This window comes from Phyllobates terribilis, unplaced genomic scaffold, assembly GCF_046119375.1.
Source record: "Phyllobates terribilis strain yellow unplaced genomic scaffold, ASM4611937v1 Scaffold_11__3_contigs__length_659146591, whole genome shotgun sequence".
Lineage (NCBI taxonomy): Eukaryota > Metazoa > Chordata > Amphibia > Anura > Dendrobatidae > Phyllobates > Phyllobates terribilis.
In genome coordinates this window covers 318,011,983-318,029,721 of record NW_027362771.1, presented here as the reverse complement: position 1 = coordinate 318,029,721, position 17,739 = coordinate 318,011,983, and the positions used below count along the sequence as shown (strand labels likewise).

Here is a 17,739-nt window from a genome sequence, read left to right as displayed (position 1 = left end):
TTATTCATGTCACCATTCCACTTATGTGATGATGGTGGATAATAAACTGCATTGTTCTTATGCCGGTAAAATATCCCATAAAATAAATACTGTGCGTACCCTGGTTCCCAATCCACTGCTGGCCGTCTTGCAGGCTGCTGCTGACTTTGAGTGGCCGGTTATTCCATTCCAGCTATCAATAAACAAGCAATTTACAGACGCTCTGCACTTTCTTCCCAAAAACCCTTGATGAACCCGAATGTAAGTTTATCATCTAAAACTACTGTACAGTCTATGAGCCTGAGGTCCTCACTGGAGCCTGAATCTCTAATGGAAAAACAATACACATTTACTCCTTCACTGATTAATTTCCCTGCGCCGGTACATTCATTTTTCATAATACACAATGAGACAAATTAAAAGCTTGTGTGTGCGTGGGGATGTATCATCTGAAGGTCGCCCTCCCCCTGCCCTGAATGCTGGCGATTTACTGCAGCTCGGGGCCATATTTCTAACGCAGCCACAATTTATTTTATGAAGTAATTTATTTTATTTATTTTTTCAGCTTTGGCAAGACACAAAAGTTGCATATTTCAGGGAGTTGTCAGGAAAAGTGCTCTGTTTCAAGGTTTTATGAGAGGGTTATTTACTGAAGCAGCAGAATTCACAGCTAATGTCAGGCAGAAGTGTTGAGGACAGAACAAGCATGGTTCATCACGGCAGCGCCTTGTCCCACTCTGGGCCAACGAGAAAATGAATGGACTTGCTATAAATCAGATCAGCTTAGTAATACATGGTGCTTACCCTGACACCTGCGCTGCTGTCAATGGATGCTCAGTACATGTTGCTGTCATTTGTGCACTATTTTTATATTAAAGCGGAATATGCACAATGTGGCTTTTATGGCGACACCTTAATTTTAAGTCCTATGTCCATTATCACAAAAAATCAGTGAGATGCTGCCACTGTTATTTTCTGATATGCAGCTTTTCATTAATGTTGCGTTAAAAAAATTAAAAACCAATAGTTTGCTCTATGTCCCTGACACTTAGGAGTCTTTTTAGTAAAAGGATAAATTTACATGTATCTATGTCTGTTTCAGAAATTTCTGCTGCTGAAAGTCTGTTCTAATCACCTATATCAGGTTGTTTTGGTACAAAGCAAATGGATTTTTGCAAGCCACATTCACATGAATGAGACTGTCACAGCAATGTCTGCAACAAATCCAGTGTGATTGTAGCATTAAAGGGGTTTTCTCATTATCATAAATGGGTAAAATTGCAAAGTACTTGAATTGAAAATCCTCTCCGTTCTTAAGGACGGATGGATTTTTAATCTTCCTTTCTATTGCTCACCATTTAGGTTATTGGCCACTGATGCAGTCTATCAGAAGCGTCTGCTCTCCTAGGCAAGGGGCACAGCATTTGCAAGATATTTGCTATAAACCTTGCAAGCGCTGCTCTGAAGCGGACCAGATCATTGGATTTGGCCAACGTCTGTGCCCCTGCGCTTATCGGATGCTGCAGAGGTAAAACCACTTCTGCTTGCAGCACAAGAGAGTAAGCCACTTGGGCCAACGGCTCAAGAATGCTGCAATCCGAACTGTCAATCAGCCAAGAGCGCATTGCTCCCTGGCAAGCAGGAGGCTGGAGTGATGTGCATCAGAAGATCAGTCTAGAGAACAGTCCTTTAAGCTTCCCTGTGCTGCTGTTCATGGTACATGGGAATCTGTGTGTGTTTAGATATTAAAGGGGTTATCCTAGAAGGCTAATTTCTTTCAGAAACAGCGCTATCCCTGACCGTAGGTTATGTTTGTAATTAAGCCCTATTGAAGGGAATGGAGTGGCACTGCAATACCATGCCAAGAGCCCAATGGGACATGTCACAATTTTGTTTTCTTGATCTGTGCATAATCTTAGTATACATATTATAATAGAAATTTTGTGTGTCCATGAAGCCCTATTACAGAGCTATATTATGACCATATGCATGAGCCCTAATCTTTGCATCTTGGGCGTGTCTGACAACTACTGTTAAGTGATCTACGGTGCCCACACAACTATAGGCTGGCAGCCATTGTTTCTATACTGTGCTGGACAACTGATATGTCGCTTTTGCACTTTGGATATTACTACTAGGCTGCTCTCAACAATGGTAGTGATTAAAAAGCATGTCTTTATCAGTGCCCCAGTTCATGCCCACAGGTAGACAGCATTCAGATGTCTGTTTGTTTCATGCATGTTCTCTAACCGTGATTTTCATTGTGAGAACATGTACCCATTTTAGTCCATGGTACAGTGTTTCTGTGTTATTTTGAGGACAATGTGGTCACAAAAAGAAACAAAACAGAAGCATGTCCATTTTTGATCCGAGTGTCACAAATAAAAATCACCCATAAAAGTCTGTGGCCCTGACCCATTAAGATTGGTGTTGTACAGGCCAGTCTTAATGAATGGGGCTGTTTGAGTAAGACATCCCTATTTCAGTAATCTGGAGTACATGTCTAGAGTATGTTGCACAACTAAAGTGACCTAACTTTTCCTGAATATGAAGGAGCAGGCGTAACCATACCCCGTCCGGCTTTCTCCACCCATATTGGCATAGCTGTTTGGGATTGCCATGAAAGTCACTATCTTTGCTCAAATTCTGAGTTGTGCAACAAGATTGTGACTTATTAAGGTGTTTTACAACAGAATTCTGGTGTACGCACGTTGATGAATCAGACCCTAGGAGATTGGGGAAATCACGGATAGCACCCTCATGCTATTCGTGTGCAATCCGTGTGCTGTAGCAATGTAGTGCTCAGCAGAAGCTTTGCATGTTTTTTTTTGGCATAAGAAAAAATCATTGACGATAAAAACTGACACACTGACTATACACCGATGAAAATCTGAAAAAGCACACTAAAATTTGATCCCTTTTTTTTCACATACCAAAAAAAAAAATCTGAAGGGGGCCTTTCAGTCTACAAAACATGTATCTATTCACAGGTAACACCACAGAATACATGAATATATTGGTATGTCAAAGTTCTGGTTCCCAAACACGTTTGGATATAGCCGGCCAATAATGGGAGTGATATTTTCTAAATGGTGAATGCTGCATATGATCCATGGAAAGGACGTACACTCTTTAGAAAGACTGCTGGTTTTGCTTCTAATGGTAAAACAAGAAGAAAAAATCATCGTCTGTAGTATTATGCTGAGAAACAGATATTGGAATTAATGCGTGGGGTGACATTTGTGTGTAATAACATTAATAAGATGGTCTGACCTGCTCCTCATAAGGTGGACCTTTCAATGTCCTGGCCTATGATGAGGCTGCATGCATGCCCTTTTATTAGATGACCTTTTGGGAAGTTACCTATGCTCTTTGCATACATAGTCACTTTAAAAGGGGTTCTTAAGCTTTTTTTCTTAATGCTTGCAATTATGGAACACTGGACAAAATCTTAGCATTGATTGATCCTTCCTGTGGCATAATCACGATTCTGAAATGTCACAGCTAGGAAATATTTTTCCTTCTATTGACAAATTTTAAAAGCCGCCGTTTTTCTTCTTTGAATGCTGCCGCTGTGTTTAGTGATGTAGTATAGACTGTGAGTACCACTGCTTCTATGAAGTTTATAAACATTAGTACATGTTAAGGCATAAAATGGTGCAGTGGGTTACTGTAATGTGCCAAAAAGACATTGTTCAAAGCAGGTAACTCCTGTAGGCTTAAAGGCCTGTGGATTTAAAGCGGGTTACAACTTGTCCTCCAAGCAGGTTACAACTTGTCCTCCAAGCAGGGCCACAAACAATCTGCTGTGATCTGCCCAAGGGCTTGAGATAAATTATGTTTCTCTACAGCACCACCACAGGGCTATCTAGGGATTTCATTGATTTGATGGTTCTTCCAGAAAAAGGGCTATCTTTGCAGCTGCTCTTCAGTCTGACAAATAGAGTAGTTTCGAATGAAAGTTGTAACTTTTTTTTAACTGCAGGGATGGATAAATGGCACAATTTTTTGGACCTATATAAGTATTTGAACATTCTACCTGGGGACTTTTTTTTTTATTTTGTGTCACACATATATACCAAAGTAAAGAAAAAAAAATGTACAGTATATAAAAAACACAAGAATGCATAAAAAAATATCAGAACTATTGCTGCAGAATTTATTTTAATCAACTGTCAGAAAGACAAATACATAATTTAATTTTTGAAAATAATCTCCCTTCTTTTCAATACGTTGTCCATCTGTTAACAAGCCTTCATATTTCCTCATTGAAAATATGAAAAATATTTTAGATTGTGCTATAGGCTACAAATGCCCTACTGTCTTCACCGGACATGAATCTTCAACCTCGTGGGAACTTCCTTCAGGGCACCAAACAGGTGATAATCCAATGGGGCAAGATCAGGACTACAGGAAGAAAGCTTTAACACCTTTGTCATCAGTCGTGAATGTAGACCGGTGTCTGGCTCCTTTTTCATGGCTGACACTTGTGCGACCTAAGACTAAGACTAAGTGCTACAGACTAAGTGCTACAGGAAGGGAAGAGGGAGAGGAAGCACAAACACTAGGGAAAGGGGGAGTGGAGACCCCTAGGCAGATCTAATACCACCCTGCCTACCCTATCATCCCTATATAGGTTCCACACCTATCGCCGAGCAGGACCCTATGCCCTGGATGTCCCTAGAGCTTGGCGCTAGATAGGAAGGGGGAGGGGTAAGCACTGGTCAGGCCCCACTACAAACTAAAGACAGCAAGGTAGACAAACAAAGGGGATAAACTTAGCTTGAGCAGACACCAGAGGAGTAACGCCAGCCGTCCTCCTAGGGAGACAGAGAAGAAGCTAGCCAACTGCTAGTGCTCCAAGCCTGCACAAAGGTACATAGAAGTATCACCGGCGATTCCCTGGAGCAAACTGAGTATTTTTAACTCCCAGGCAAGGGTGTGTCATTCAGCAGCAGGAGGGAGGTTGCTGCTGGGTCTTAAAGGAAGAAGGATTAAGAAGACGTCTGTAATGCCAAGCGCAGTGACGTTCTACAGCCAGATCCAGAGCGACTGTCTACTACACGTGACACACCTGTGACATCTGGTCACACACACTTCTCCTCGACTTTCTCCATACTGTGTTCAAAGACTTTTGGAAATATCAGTATCCAACACTCTCAGACCACAAAAAAATGAATCATTGTACGCAGATCTCTCGTGCTAATCACAAGTGGTGCAGCTATTGTTTCTTTACACTATATTCACAAATGAACTGACTTAATACGTTCAAACCTGAAAAGCAGTGACTTCGCACAGAAAGTGCTGATAAAACAGTGCGGCTAACAGAAGTTTTAATACAACTAGATTGCTGAAAGTTTTTGATGATATGCATGTGTAGTGTGTGTGTATATACATTAAAAAAATATTTACCGTATATTCCGGCGTATAAGACGACTTTTGAAGACTGAAAAATCTTCTGTCTAGTCTGGGGTCGTCTTATACGCCGGTAATGCTTTTGAACTTTCAGAAATTGACATGCGGGGATACTCTGGGGGTGTTAATAAGCTGCCGTGGCCGTATCCCTGCCATGTCGGAGTTAATATAAGGTGGAGGGAGTTAAAATACGGCGGCGGTAGGTCCAGACAGTCAGCGCTTCTGTGCTGAAACTGACACATCGCTGCGTATTCCCAGCTCCGGACACAGCGCAGGGCTTCTGTGCCGACAGCTTTCACTTGTCACAGAAGCGCTGCGCTGTGTCCGGAGCTGGGAAGTTCGCATCGCTTCTGTGACAATAAATGAAAAGCCGGCAATTCAGCAGCGGCATAAGCCGGCACCCGACAATTTAGAATAGAAAGAATAGAGCTTCACACATAGATTAGATAGATAGAAACATGTCAGTCACATATATATGAAGTACAGTGACAATGTTGCTTACTGTACTTGTCATTTAGTGTAAAGGATTTATTAAAACAAATAATAGTGTTTTCATGCACCGTCTCTTTAAAAAAGCCGGCCGGCAATTCAGCAGAGGTACCCGACAATTTAGAACAGAAAGATAGAGCATCACACATAGATTAGATAGATAGAAACATGTCAGTCACATATATATGAAGTACAGTGATAGTGCTGGTTACTGTACTTGTCATCTAGTGTTAAAATAACGGATTTATTAAAAAAAAAAATTGGCGTGGGGTTCCCCTTAATTTTAGTCTCTAGCGGAGGTTAAGCAGACAGCTGGGGCAAATGTTTGAAGCCTGGGAAGGGGATAATACCCACGGAGCTTCCCAGGCTACTAATATCAGCCCCCAGCTGAATACCTAGCCTTTACTAGCTATTAAAATGGGGGATCCCAAAAAAATGACGTGGGGTCCCCCCTATTTTAATAGCTAGCAAAGGCTAGGCAGACAGCTGGAGGCTGATATTAATAGCCCAGGAAGGGTGCCATGAATATTGGCCCCCTCCCAGGCTAGAAACACCAGCCGTCAGCCGCCCCAGAAATGGCGCATCCATAGGATGCGCCAAATATGGCACTTAGCCTCGCTCTTCCCACTGCCCTGTAGCGGTGGCAGTGGGGTAATAGGGCTGGGGTTGATGTCAGCTTATAATGCCAGCTGACACCAAGCCCAGGTTAGTAATGGAGAGGCGTCTATAAGACACCCCCATTACTAACCCCATAGTCAAAGTTAAAAAAAAACACAAACACCCAGAATAAAGTCCTTTAATTGAAATAAACACACAATTCTTTATTGTTCTAAATTAAACCATACTTACCGTCACGCCCATTCCAGCTGAAGCCAACGATCTCCTGCAATAAAAGTAAAATAATAAAGCAACCTCATCCTTACCTCTCCATGGTTCCCAGGACAGCTTCAGCTCTGCTACATCGAGATGACAGGCTGGACCGCAGCAGAACGCTGCCATCCAGCCTGTCATCCCGCAGACACTGAGAAGCGCAGGCATGCTTGCGCTCTGCAGTGTCTGGCTGTGACGGCATCCAGATGAGCCGACAATGAACTCAGCTCACCTCCTGGACGTCCGTCACTGACAGCGTGGGAAACTTCTACTGCGCATGCGGGGAGCAGGAGAATTTTCCCACGCTGTCAGTGACGTGCATGAGGTGAGCCGAGTTCATTGTCGGCTCATCTGGATGCCGTCACAGTCAGACACTGAGGAGCGCAAGCATGCCTGCGCTTCTCAGTGTCTGCGGGATGACAGGCTGGATGGCAGCGTTCTGCTGCGGTGCAGCCTGTCATCTCGATGTAGCAGAGCTGAAGCTGTCCTGGGAACCATGGAGAGGTAAGGATGAGGTTGCTTTATTATTTTACTTTTATTGCAGGAGATCGTTGGCTTCAGCTGGAATGGGCGTGACTGTAAGTATGGTTTAATTTAGAACATTAAAAAATTGTGTCTTTATTTCAATTAAAGGACTTTATTCTGGGTGTTGTGTTTTTTTTAATTACTTTACTAGAAATTCATGGTGGTCATGTCTAATATTGGCGTGACCCCATGAATTTCGGGCTTAGGGCCAGCTGATAATGCCAAGCTGGCCCTAACCCCTTTATTATCCAGTGAGCCACCGCACCAGGGCCCTGGATGAGTTGGGTACAGCGCCAGAAGATGGCGCTTCTATGAACGCGCCATTTTCCGGGGTGGCTGCGGACTGCAATTTGCAGCGGGGGGGGGCCCAGAAAGCTTGGGTCTCCCTGCGCTGCAGATTCCAGCCCCCAGCTGCCTAGTTGTACCTGGCTGGACACAAAAATATGGCGAAGCCCCACGTATTTTTTTTTTTAATTATTTCATGAAATAATTAAAAAAAAAAAGGGCTTCCCTATATTGTTGTGTCCGGCCAGGTACAAATAGGCAGCTGGTGGTTGGGGGCAGCCCGTTCCTGCCTGCTGTACCTGGCTGGACACAAAAATATGGCGAAGCCCCACGTCAACATTTTGGGGAAAAATTAATTACAAAATTAATAATTTAGGGACTGCATCTTTATTAACCCCTCAATTGTCATTTAGTGTTAAAATAAAGGATTTTTTAAAAAGAAAATTGGCGTGGGATCCACCATCATTATAGTCTCTAGCGGAGGTTAAGCAGACGGCTGGGGCAGATGTTTGAAGTCTGGGAAGAGGGTAATACCCACGGAGCTTCCCAGGCTACTAATATCATCCCCCAGCTGAATACCTAGCCTTTACTAGCTATTAGAATGGGGGACCCCCCCAAAAAATGACGTGAGGTCCCCCCTATTTTAATATGTTTATGAGTGACAGTTTTCCTGCTATATACCTGCATGTCATAAGAATTTAAATTAAAAAAGGACCATGTTAAATTCAAATCTGTTTTTTTTTAATTTTTACCGGTGTTTGGTATGCGTTGGAAAAGGGGTAGTCTTATACGGTGAATATATCCTAAACTCTATATTTTAACAGGAAAGTAGGGGGGTCGTCTTATACACCAGGTCGTCTTATACGCCGGAATATACGGTATGTAATATTTCTTTTTTTGCTGTTAACATTGTAGATTTATCTTTACATTTTTCCAATTTTTCCACCACTTTGGGTTTAAGCCTGCAAATAGGGTCTAATGAGTTCATGTTCATGGAAAACCTGCAGAGCGCTTGTTAGGGCCCCAGCTGCCTTGGGAACCTATTGGCGAAGCTACTTATTGCATCTTGTGTGCACTGATTCCCCCCCCATCCCCTTTTCCAGGCTGTTGTTGGAAAGAGTCAGGTGTATGTTACAGCTGACCTCCAAAGCTGATGCCTGTGCCATCACTGTCCTGTACATTTATGATACTCTGGAAACTACCACCTGCCTGCATAGTAAATATAAAGTGGTTAAAGGCCTATTTTATAATTATGGAAGCATTCTGGTAGATTGACCTGCTCCACTTTTTCTTTGCTGCAGTTTTTATAAAAATGCTTGACATGCTTGTTTGGTGAGTTGTAAAATTCTATTTAATTGGATTTACTTCTAGGACAACTAACTAAACTTTGAGGAATATATACAACTTTATAGCAACCAATGGCATTATCTTGTTTTCTTAAGTTCTAAACCTAGATGTGCAGTTGACTACACCAATAGAAGTTTCAATGGTTGTAGTATGGGTGTCAGCAGTAACAACAGCCTAATTGAATTTTTAATAGAATATTACGACCTATATTTTTCTATTAACTATACCCAGATATTGAACCACACTTCAATTTATTTATTTTATTTTTAGTACCTAGTTATGAAGGCAGCCATCTGGGTAAAGCTGCTGCTCTCCTCTGTTATCAGCTTTCACAGAATCAGTAGTCATAGTAACCTGTAGACTGTAGGTGTTAATTGTCTGAGTGTTTTTCAGGCATGTTCTGTGACAAGTGAAAAAACACAAAGAGGGGGTGAGCTGTGTAACCCTTTCTACTTGTGGATCCTGTGTTATCTATACATAGATGTTACATTATAACATCTATGTAATCCAGTCTTTTGATGATCCACCACTTCTGTGGAGTGATCAGTATAGAAAAAACTTTTCTCATGCTGCACCAGTTCCCTGGAATGCATTACCCCAGACAATCAGGCTAATTTCCAGTGTCCGCAGCTTTCAGCATTCCCTAAAAACACTTCTTTTTATACAGGCTTATCACACCACTTAGCTAATCAAACATTTCTCAGTTTTCCCTTATTATATTTTTTTCTTATGAATTTGGTCTTTTCTTTCATCAGTTTCCCTCACGCTCCATGCATTCAATAGATCTTTGTCTATTGGTCTATCAGTAAAAGGTTTGTACACACCAGTTCATGCAATGGTTTTCTTTGTCCTTATTGGATTGTGTGCATTGTAGTTTCAGACTAAAGGCAGCAAAACCACAGGGATACACATATGGAACAAAGAGTAAAGAAACACGTGTGAAATAAACCAGAATGGTGTGTTAGATTCTTCAAAGTACTCCTTTTTTAATTTGATCACATTACACATCCTTTTCATTCTCTCAAGCAGCTGCATGAAGTTGACACCTGGAATTGTTTTCCAACATTTCCTAGAGGTGCCCATCACTTGTTGGCAGCTGTGCTTTCACTCTGTGGTCTCACTCATCCCAACTCGTCTGAGGGTTGCGGTTGGGTGATTGTGGAAGCCATGCCATGATTCGCAGAACTCCGTCCTCTCCTTCTTTGTCACATAGTCCTTACATAGCCTGTAGGTGTGTTAAGGTCATTTTTCTGTTGCTGAACAAATTATGGTCCCAGTAAGTGCAAACCAGATGGGAAAGCATATTGTTGCAAAATGCTGTGGTATTGATGTTGGGCAAGTGTGCCTTAAATGTTATTTAAATTACCATCAGTGTCACTGGCAAAGCATCCACACACCATCACATCTCCACCTCCATGCTTGACAATTTTCTGTGTCTCATAAAGACCTGATGGTGGATGGTCGGAAAACATCTCAAATTCTTACCCCTTAGACCACAGTACTGACTCCACTGATCTAATTTCCAATGTTTGTGTTGCTTGGCCCAACCAAGTGTCTTCTTGCTTGCAGTTCTAAGGATTGGCTTCTTTGCAGAAACTTGACCATAAAGAAGAAGAACTTATCTTTGCAGCAGAGATAATTTTTGGTCTTGCTTTCCTTTGGCGGTCTTCATGAGAGCCAATTTCAACATAGCAATTGATGGATTTCATGATTGAACTTGCGGATAACTTCAAGGTTCTAGCATTTTTTTTCAGATTAACAGACTTTCATGTCCTAAAGTAAAGACGGACTGTTGTTTCTTTTCTCCTAGTTGCGTGGTTCTTGCTATACTTTGGCTTAGAACCAGGGCTGTGGAGTTGGTAAGCCAAACCACCGACTCAAACTCTGACCTCGACTCCTCAATTTCCCTGATTTCCGACTCCACAGCACTGGTCACTACTTAGCATGTACGTAAAGTGCAGCACAGATTCATCTCAACTAAAATCCTAAATCCTTAGAACAGGAATAGAACAGACATTTATAGGACATTTCATAACTTTCCCAAATTCTTATGAAAACATTTACACCACATTCTGCATTGTACTAATGAACCCAATTTATTATATATCTTAGGAGTCGGAGTCAGTCCATTTTATACCAACTCCACCAAATTGGACGCCGACTACGACTCCGATTCCACAGCCCTGCTTAGAACAGTTGTGGAATAGGGCTCAGTACTGTATGGAATTGTGGATCAACAATGCCTCTTCAAAACATACCTGATGGTCACAAACACTTTTTGAAGATCAGTGAATTCACAATTGAACACTTGGCGAGGCATACCTGTTCATTGGAAGCCATTCCTGGTTACTACCTATTTGCTGGAGACCCCCCATGCTTGCCATGATGGTATTCCTATAAAGACTATTCTGTGGCTGGCTTTCATAGGAGACCATGATTTTTTATTATATAATGTAATACAGTTATTACAGTATATAATACAAGCAATTGCAGATTCAAGTCTCCTTAGGGAACTAACAAAGTGGAAAAAAAAGTTCTAGAAATTTGAATCGCCAACCCTTTTCTTCCCCTTTAAAAAGAAACTTAAATGTAAAATTATTTGATATCTCCATGTACATAAAAGTCAGGTCTATCAAAATATATTGGATATTGAATGCTTGTGAGGAGCTGAATTGTTCATACAGGTTCAAGAGTTCTTCACCTCTATCAAAATATATTATCTACCCAATTGGTAAATGGCATAACTACGAAAATGAATTGAAACCCCTGAATTGTTGTTTTCCGTTGCTACAAGGCCGCAAAAAATCTATCATCTGAAAAATGAAAACATTACTGGTCTTAGAGCATGGCAACACAAGCTATTTTTTTTTTAAATTGACAAATGTCTGAATTTTTTTCCACTTAAATAAACCAAAAAAAATAGTATTGCTGAAATTGTACTGACCTGGAGAATCATATTGCTAGGCATTTTTTTTACTGCACAATGAACATTGTCAAAACAAAACCCAAATAACTGCGAAATTGTGTTTTTAAACATTTTCACCTCACTTGTTTTTTTTTTTCCCCATTTTCTAGTACATTGAACGGTATAATGATTTGTGTCATACAAAACCACAGCTTGTCCCACAAAAAATAGCCCTCATATGGCTATGTGGACAAAAAAATAACAAAGTTAAGGCTCTTGGAATAAGGGGCAGCAACAACGAAAACACAAAAAAAAAACTGCAAATTGCCTGGTCTGGAGGGAGGTTGAGTAAGTTGCATGGAAAATAAAGATGCAGACCGTAATATTGGGCTTTGAGCCTGAACAGCTAAGTTATTTGGAGTTAATTATTAGATTTATTTAATAGTCCATTAACTCTCATGGCCGTATGGACCCTCAAGTGCTCTCTGTCTTGCCAAGTGTATCTCCGTCAGGCATTACATTCACCCCGCCATATTTGCGATCTGTGTGACACTGGTTTATTAGAGATAAAATGGTGTTTTGTCCCTACTGTATACCTGCACAGCCATTAAACAGTCACCTTGTGCAAATGTCATTTCATCTTGTGAGGTTTTACAGAATTTGACACCGTCCAAAAATATTTGGGATATCTTGGCATGTGTGTTTTCCTTTCCAATTATTTACCAGCATATGCTGTGTCGACTTACTTTGCTTCTGGAGCTACGGCCTTTCGTTACGGGATAAAGATTGATTACTTTACTGTATCTGTGACAAGGACGATGGCTCTTGCTATGTCATGTTTGGTTTGAGCATTAGAATCTGATTGTATCGATCGCCCTTGCTTTCTGGAACACAACTGTTATTGGCAGATAGAAGTTACTTTCCAGGCCAGTAGGACAAAGTAAGGTCTATAAAGTAGGAGATAATATTGAACTGCACCTTGGGGTGATTTGAAAGAGGTGATGTTTAATAGGTGCATTATATCTTAAAGTTAGGATTCCATCACACCTACTGATTCTTACTGGGTGGTTTTACATGAAGAAGTGATGGTTGTTGCCACGATTTTTGTAGAACTGCGCAAGTGAAAATAATGCAAACCTGGAAAGGCAATATGGTCTCAGTATGTTTAAAACCTCAATATAATGTCCATATATTTACTGTAGTGCTGATCTTTGTTTCATTACCGTTTCATGTGATCCAACCCTTAGTGGTTAGCCAGGCTTGATTATATGTTGAGTAACTACATACGAGTTAGCCTATGATGTTAAATAAGTGTTTGTTTGTTTTTTGTTGAGCTTCAAACAAGAATTTAGTGCAGGACACTAATTGCTTTTGGGTTTACTTTTTTCCAGGTGGAGGTGGAAGTGGAAGCAATGGACAAAGCTGGCAACTTTATTGGTTGGCTTCACGTGGATGGTGTCAACTTGTCAATTGCTCTTGTGGAACATGCCCTCTCGAAGGTCCATTTCACTGCAGAACGCAGCAACTATTACAAGACTCTCATGTCTGCAGAAGAAGCAGCCAAACAAAAGAAAGAGAAGGTAAGCATGTGATTCCAAAATATAGAGCAACAAGGTATTGGGCACTTCAAATCCAAAGCTAATATACTGGCTGCTAGCAGCTGGCATCTTTTTTGTTAGCCAAACATTTACTGTCGCCCTTCATGGCAATGATCAAGAGTTCGAAAAAAATGTGTCCCCATGCATATTGCATGCAAAAACGCTTGACAAACGCTTCTACCTGGCAGGAAAAACGCATGTAAAATCCGCATGCGTTTTTCCTGCCAGAGAGATGCAGAAAAAATAAGCAGCATTTCTGCATCGTGGGCACTTAGCCTTAGAAGAAATAGCCATTGGCCAGCTTTATTCAGACTTCCCCACACACATGGTCTATCAGTCTGGCAGAGTATTCATGGTGCCAGGCACATCTGGCAGCCCCTTGTCTACCCCAAAAACAAATTTGATATCTGTTGGGGAAGAGTTTGAAGAGCTCAATACTCATTAGATTGGTGGCCAGTCCCACTGAAGTCTGTAGGTTCACCTATCTTTCAACAAATGTGTTTGGGGTCTTTAAGTTGGAAAACCCCTTCAACGAGGACTCTAGAAGTTAACACAAAGCTCTGCACTTTTCGATATGAAGATTAATGGGGCAGATGTTTTTTGTGATCTGTCTGACGTGCTCTTCAGTGTTTTGTGTTTAACTTTAATCATATAACAGTTTGTAGATTAGGACCGAACTATGGCATAAATATAATTACTGTGTACAGTTTTTAAAAGGTTGTGAAGTTGATCATTCGGGCAATGTGCACTTGTGGTTTCTCATTTTCTTGGAGGTGACAGGAGACAGAAAATCTGTAGTACGATTGTAATCTCCGGCAAGCTGCTCCTGTGCTTCTGTAAATCCCATTTCATACAAACGCCTGCTTAGCGTTCTAAACCTGGTTAAAAAGAGTAAACTCTGCATTTGGGAGTCTCAACAGATGTTGATCTCTGTGACAAAAGAAAGTTTAAATCAAAGATCTGATGAATATTTACATCCATTAAACCAGGCTAAGGTTGGATTATCAGGAAAAGCTGCGTTCTAAAATAAACTGCAGATTCCGATGAAATATAAAAGTATTATGACACCGTGTTATAGAATGAATACCTCAGGATAGGGACTACTATTATGTAAATCTGGCCCCCGTCCCCCCCCCCCAGACCGTACAGATGACTGACATGCTGCTTTTATTCCAACTAGAACATTAGTAGATTCTCCTTACTAGTTAGTAAATATAAATATCCGCTTATGTCCCACTCAGCCTAAATTGGAATTGTTATCTTACTTCATTTAGTACAATCATACTGTGTTTTTTACCACCACACGTCTCTCTGAATAGACTGTTAGGCTAGGGCTTTACTGCGATTTGTAGCCACATAGCATCAGATTGTAACTACTAAAATCACAGCTAATGATAATGAATGTGGCTTACTGAAATCCATGGTATCATGGTAACTTGCAGGGCAACAAAGCGACCCCCTCCATCGTTGGGTTATGTGCACTCGTTAAGTATTTGTTGCAGATATTTCTGCATCAAAAGTATGTATTTTTTCCCCATTTATTAAAATGGTTGAAAAACACTGCACAATCGATCAAAGAATTGACATGCTGCAGATGTGAAACTGCGTCTAATCTGCAAGGAAACAATAAGCAACGTGTGCATGAGACTTCAGAAAACTCATTCACTTTGTTGGCACAGTAAAATGCTGCACACAGAACTATTGAATGATGAGTCTCATGACTACCGGTGGATGTATTGACTTCTTCACATGTGGGTTTGACAGCATTGGACAAGTAAGGTTTTTAAACCATTTTTTTTAACTAAGTTACTTATGGCCTACTACAGTGGAAAATAGAATTGAGTCCATTGAGACTGGACTTCATAAACTAAAGTTATACCATCCATTTCTTCATAAGATGTAGTTAAATCCTTTGCACTCTATTAGGATACATTTAACGAGTAGAACAGCACAAACTAGTTCTTTATGAAAGTTTGGAAACCACAACTGCACCATTATAATATGGTTGATATTAGCCTTACATGTGGTAGGCACCGCAGCTATGATCACACTAACAGCAATAACTATATACTGCAGGGACATCCTCGGCAGCAAATTTGATGATTTTTGAAGCTGATAAATTCACTGCTGTAAGGTAGAATTAATAATAAAAACACTCTAATGTCCTTGCTTGGCGCTTCCATTGCTCCTTTGCTTGGTCTCTGCTGGTCTTTGTACCACCTAGCCTCCTGGCTGTCAAAGCCCCTATGTATTTTCACTGCAGAGGGTCCACAGTAGAAATTCACAGCAAATAAAGCTGTGGATTTTCCACTTCAAATAGGGTTAAAAAATATAGTTCTGCCTGATCCTCGGCCATTCTTTGTACAATTCGAACCATAACCCAAAGGAATTGTGAATTTATCCATGTAGCGGCTGGCAATCTATAGCAAGATCGACAACTAATAGGAATTGTTTTAGATTTTGTCTTACCTGTTGAACTCAATACGGAAAATCTTCAGTATAAAGTGACATGCTGCAGATATAAAATACACTCCACAGGTCCATTTCAGTGCGGATTCCACCAAGATTTTTTTCTATACCAAAGAATGGAAAATCCGCAGAGTATGGAAAATCCACCTATTCTAAATGTATATTCATGTTCCATTTTTAACCACAATGGAAAGATACCCATGTACTAATTTCTCCAGTGGAATCCAATACTGAAATTCAACGTTATCCTGCTTTTGCAGTTTGGACTGCCATGGGCCCATGCGCTGATTAGTCCCCATTTTATACAGTTAATCATTGGCTACCTGCCATAGTTTCCTGGTGGAAACCACCTAAAGGGGTTTTCCCACGAATGAAAGTTGATTTTAATCAATAGATCTTGGAATAATAATAACTTCCACAATTGGATGTATTTAAATATAATGTTACTGTGCTGAGATAATCTTATAAATGTGCCCTGCTGTGTACTGTGTAATGGCTGTGTCTGACCGTGTACAGTAACATGGTCTGATCATACCACAGCTCCTGGACAGGGGAGGACACAAAAGAGTATACAGACATTACAGCACGGTATCACAGCTGGTTCTTTCTGTGAGGTAAAATATTGTTTAAAAATAGGCAGTGAAATGTTTTACCTCACAAAAAGAATCGGCTGTGATCTCCTGCTGTAATATCTGTATACTATTTTGCTTCCTCCTCTGCCCAGGAGCTGTGGTATGATCAGACCATGTTCCTTACACTGTTAGACACAGTCATTACACAGCGGAACATTTATAAGATTATCTCAGCCCAGGAACATTTTATTTAAGCACATCCAATTGTGGAAGTTATTTTTCTTCCAAGATCTATTAATTAAAATCAAGTTTCGTTCGTGGGAAAACCCCTTTAAGTCACCTGTTATGATTCATTTTTTTTAAATCCTCAGTGGTAAAATCCGCTGCTGCATGGCCGGCAACTTGGCTTTCTTATTGACCACAATGGGCGTCGTTTTGTGGATGATGGGAATTCAGGTTTCAGTGTGAAATATGTAGAAGTACCAGCTGCAAAAAAAGCAAACATCTTGTGAGCACATACCCTAAAGCTCCTGTAATTCAGCCCACAACATCATTCTATCATTTTTTTTTGTACGGTGTGTCCAGTTCCTATACTCTTAAATGTTCCTAATGTTGGTGTCCTGGAGTGATCAATGTGCCTCGTTGTAGTGTTGTGCAGTCCTCACTGACGATACAAGCCTCATGTATTATTCTGCCTGTAATTTCTAGTTTAATCAGCACTTTTCTTTAACTGTTCCGCCTGGCAGCAAAATGTCAAGTTTAGGAGTTCTGTTCTGCTGAAATGCATAAACTTTCTAGTCTTTCTTGTTGTACATGCTGTTTACTAGAGGTGGCAATAAAGTTCATGTATATCTATTATCAGGGCTCACATATGGCATCCTCCGTTTAGCAATGTTTTTTTACGGTTCATAATGATAGATCTGCCACATGCAAGGTGTGAAACCTTCAGTACTTTGCACTAAAGGTCAACATATGTGGACGAGCCATGTTGGTACTTTGGTAATCTGTTCAGATATGTGGTACATAGGTGTTGTGGAACTTTTGCTCTTTGTATTATGTGAACCCTGACTTTTTGTTAGGAAAGATAACAAAAGAGAAGGAAGGAACCAAGATTCATTCAGAAACATCTAGAAATATTAAAGTCCTTCATTTAAGAGGAAGATAAAATCAGGAAATCACCTAGTGTTTAAATCAGGGTTTTGTGTTAAATACATTTTTTAGAAATATTTCAGAAATATTTTTTATTCTTATTATTTTTTCCATATCACAATCTGAATTAAAAATA

At 40.6% G+C, this 17,739-nt stretch overlaps 1 protein-coding gene across 2 annotated transcripts in view; it reads left to right on the top strand.

Annotated features, from left to right (window-relative positions):
• Positions 1-17,739, top strand: part of SND1 (staphylococcal nuclease and tudor domain containing 1) — a 693,764-nt gene that overhangs the window by 548,670 nt on the left and 127,355 nt on the right. For both annotated transcript variants that reach the window (XM_073652562.1, XM_073652561.1), the window contains exon 17: positions 13,207-13,395. In XM_073652562.1, the coding sequence (XP_073508663.1) occupies positions 13,207-13,395 (189 nt within the window). The remainder of the gene's footprint in view (positions 1-13,206; positions 13,396-17,739) is intronic.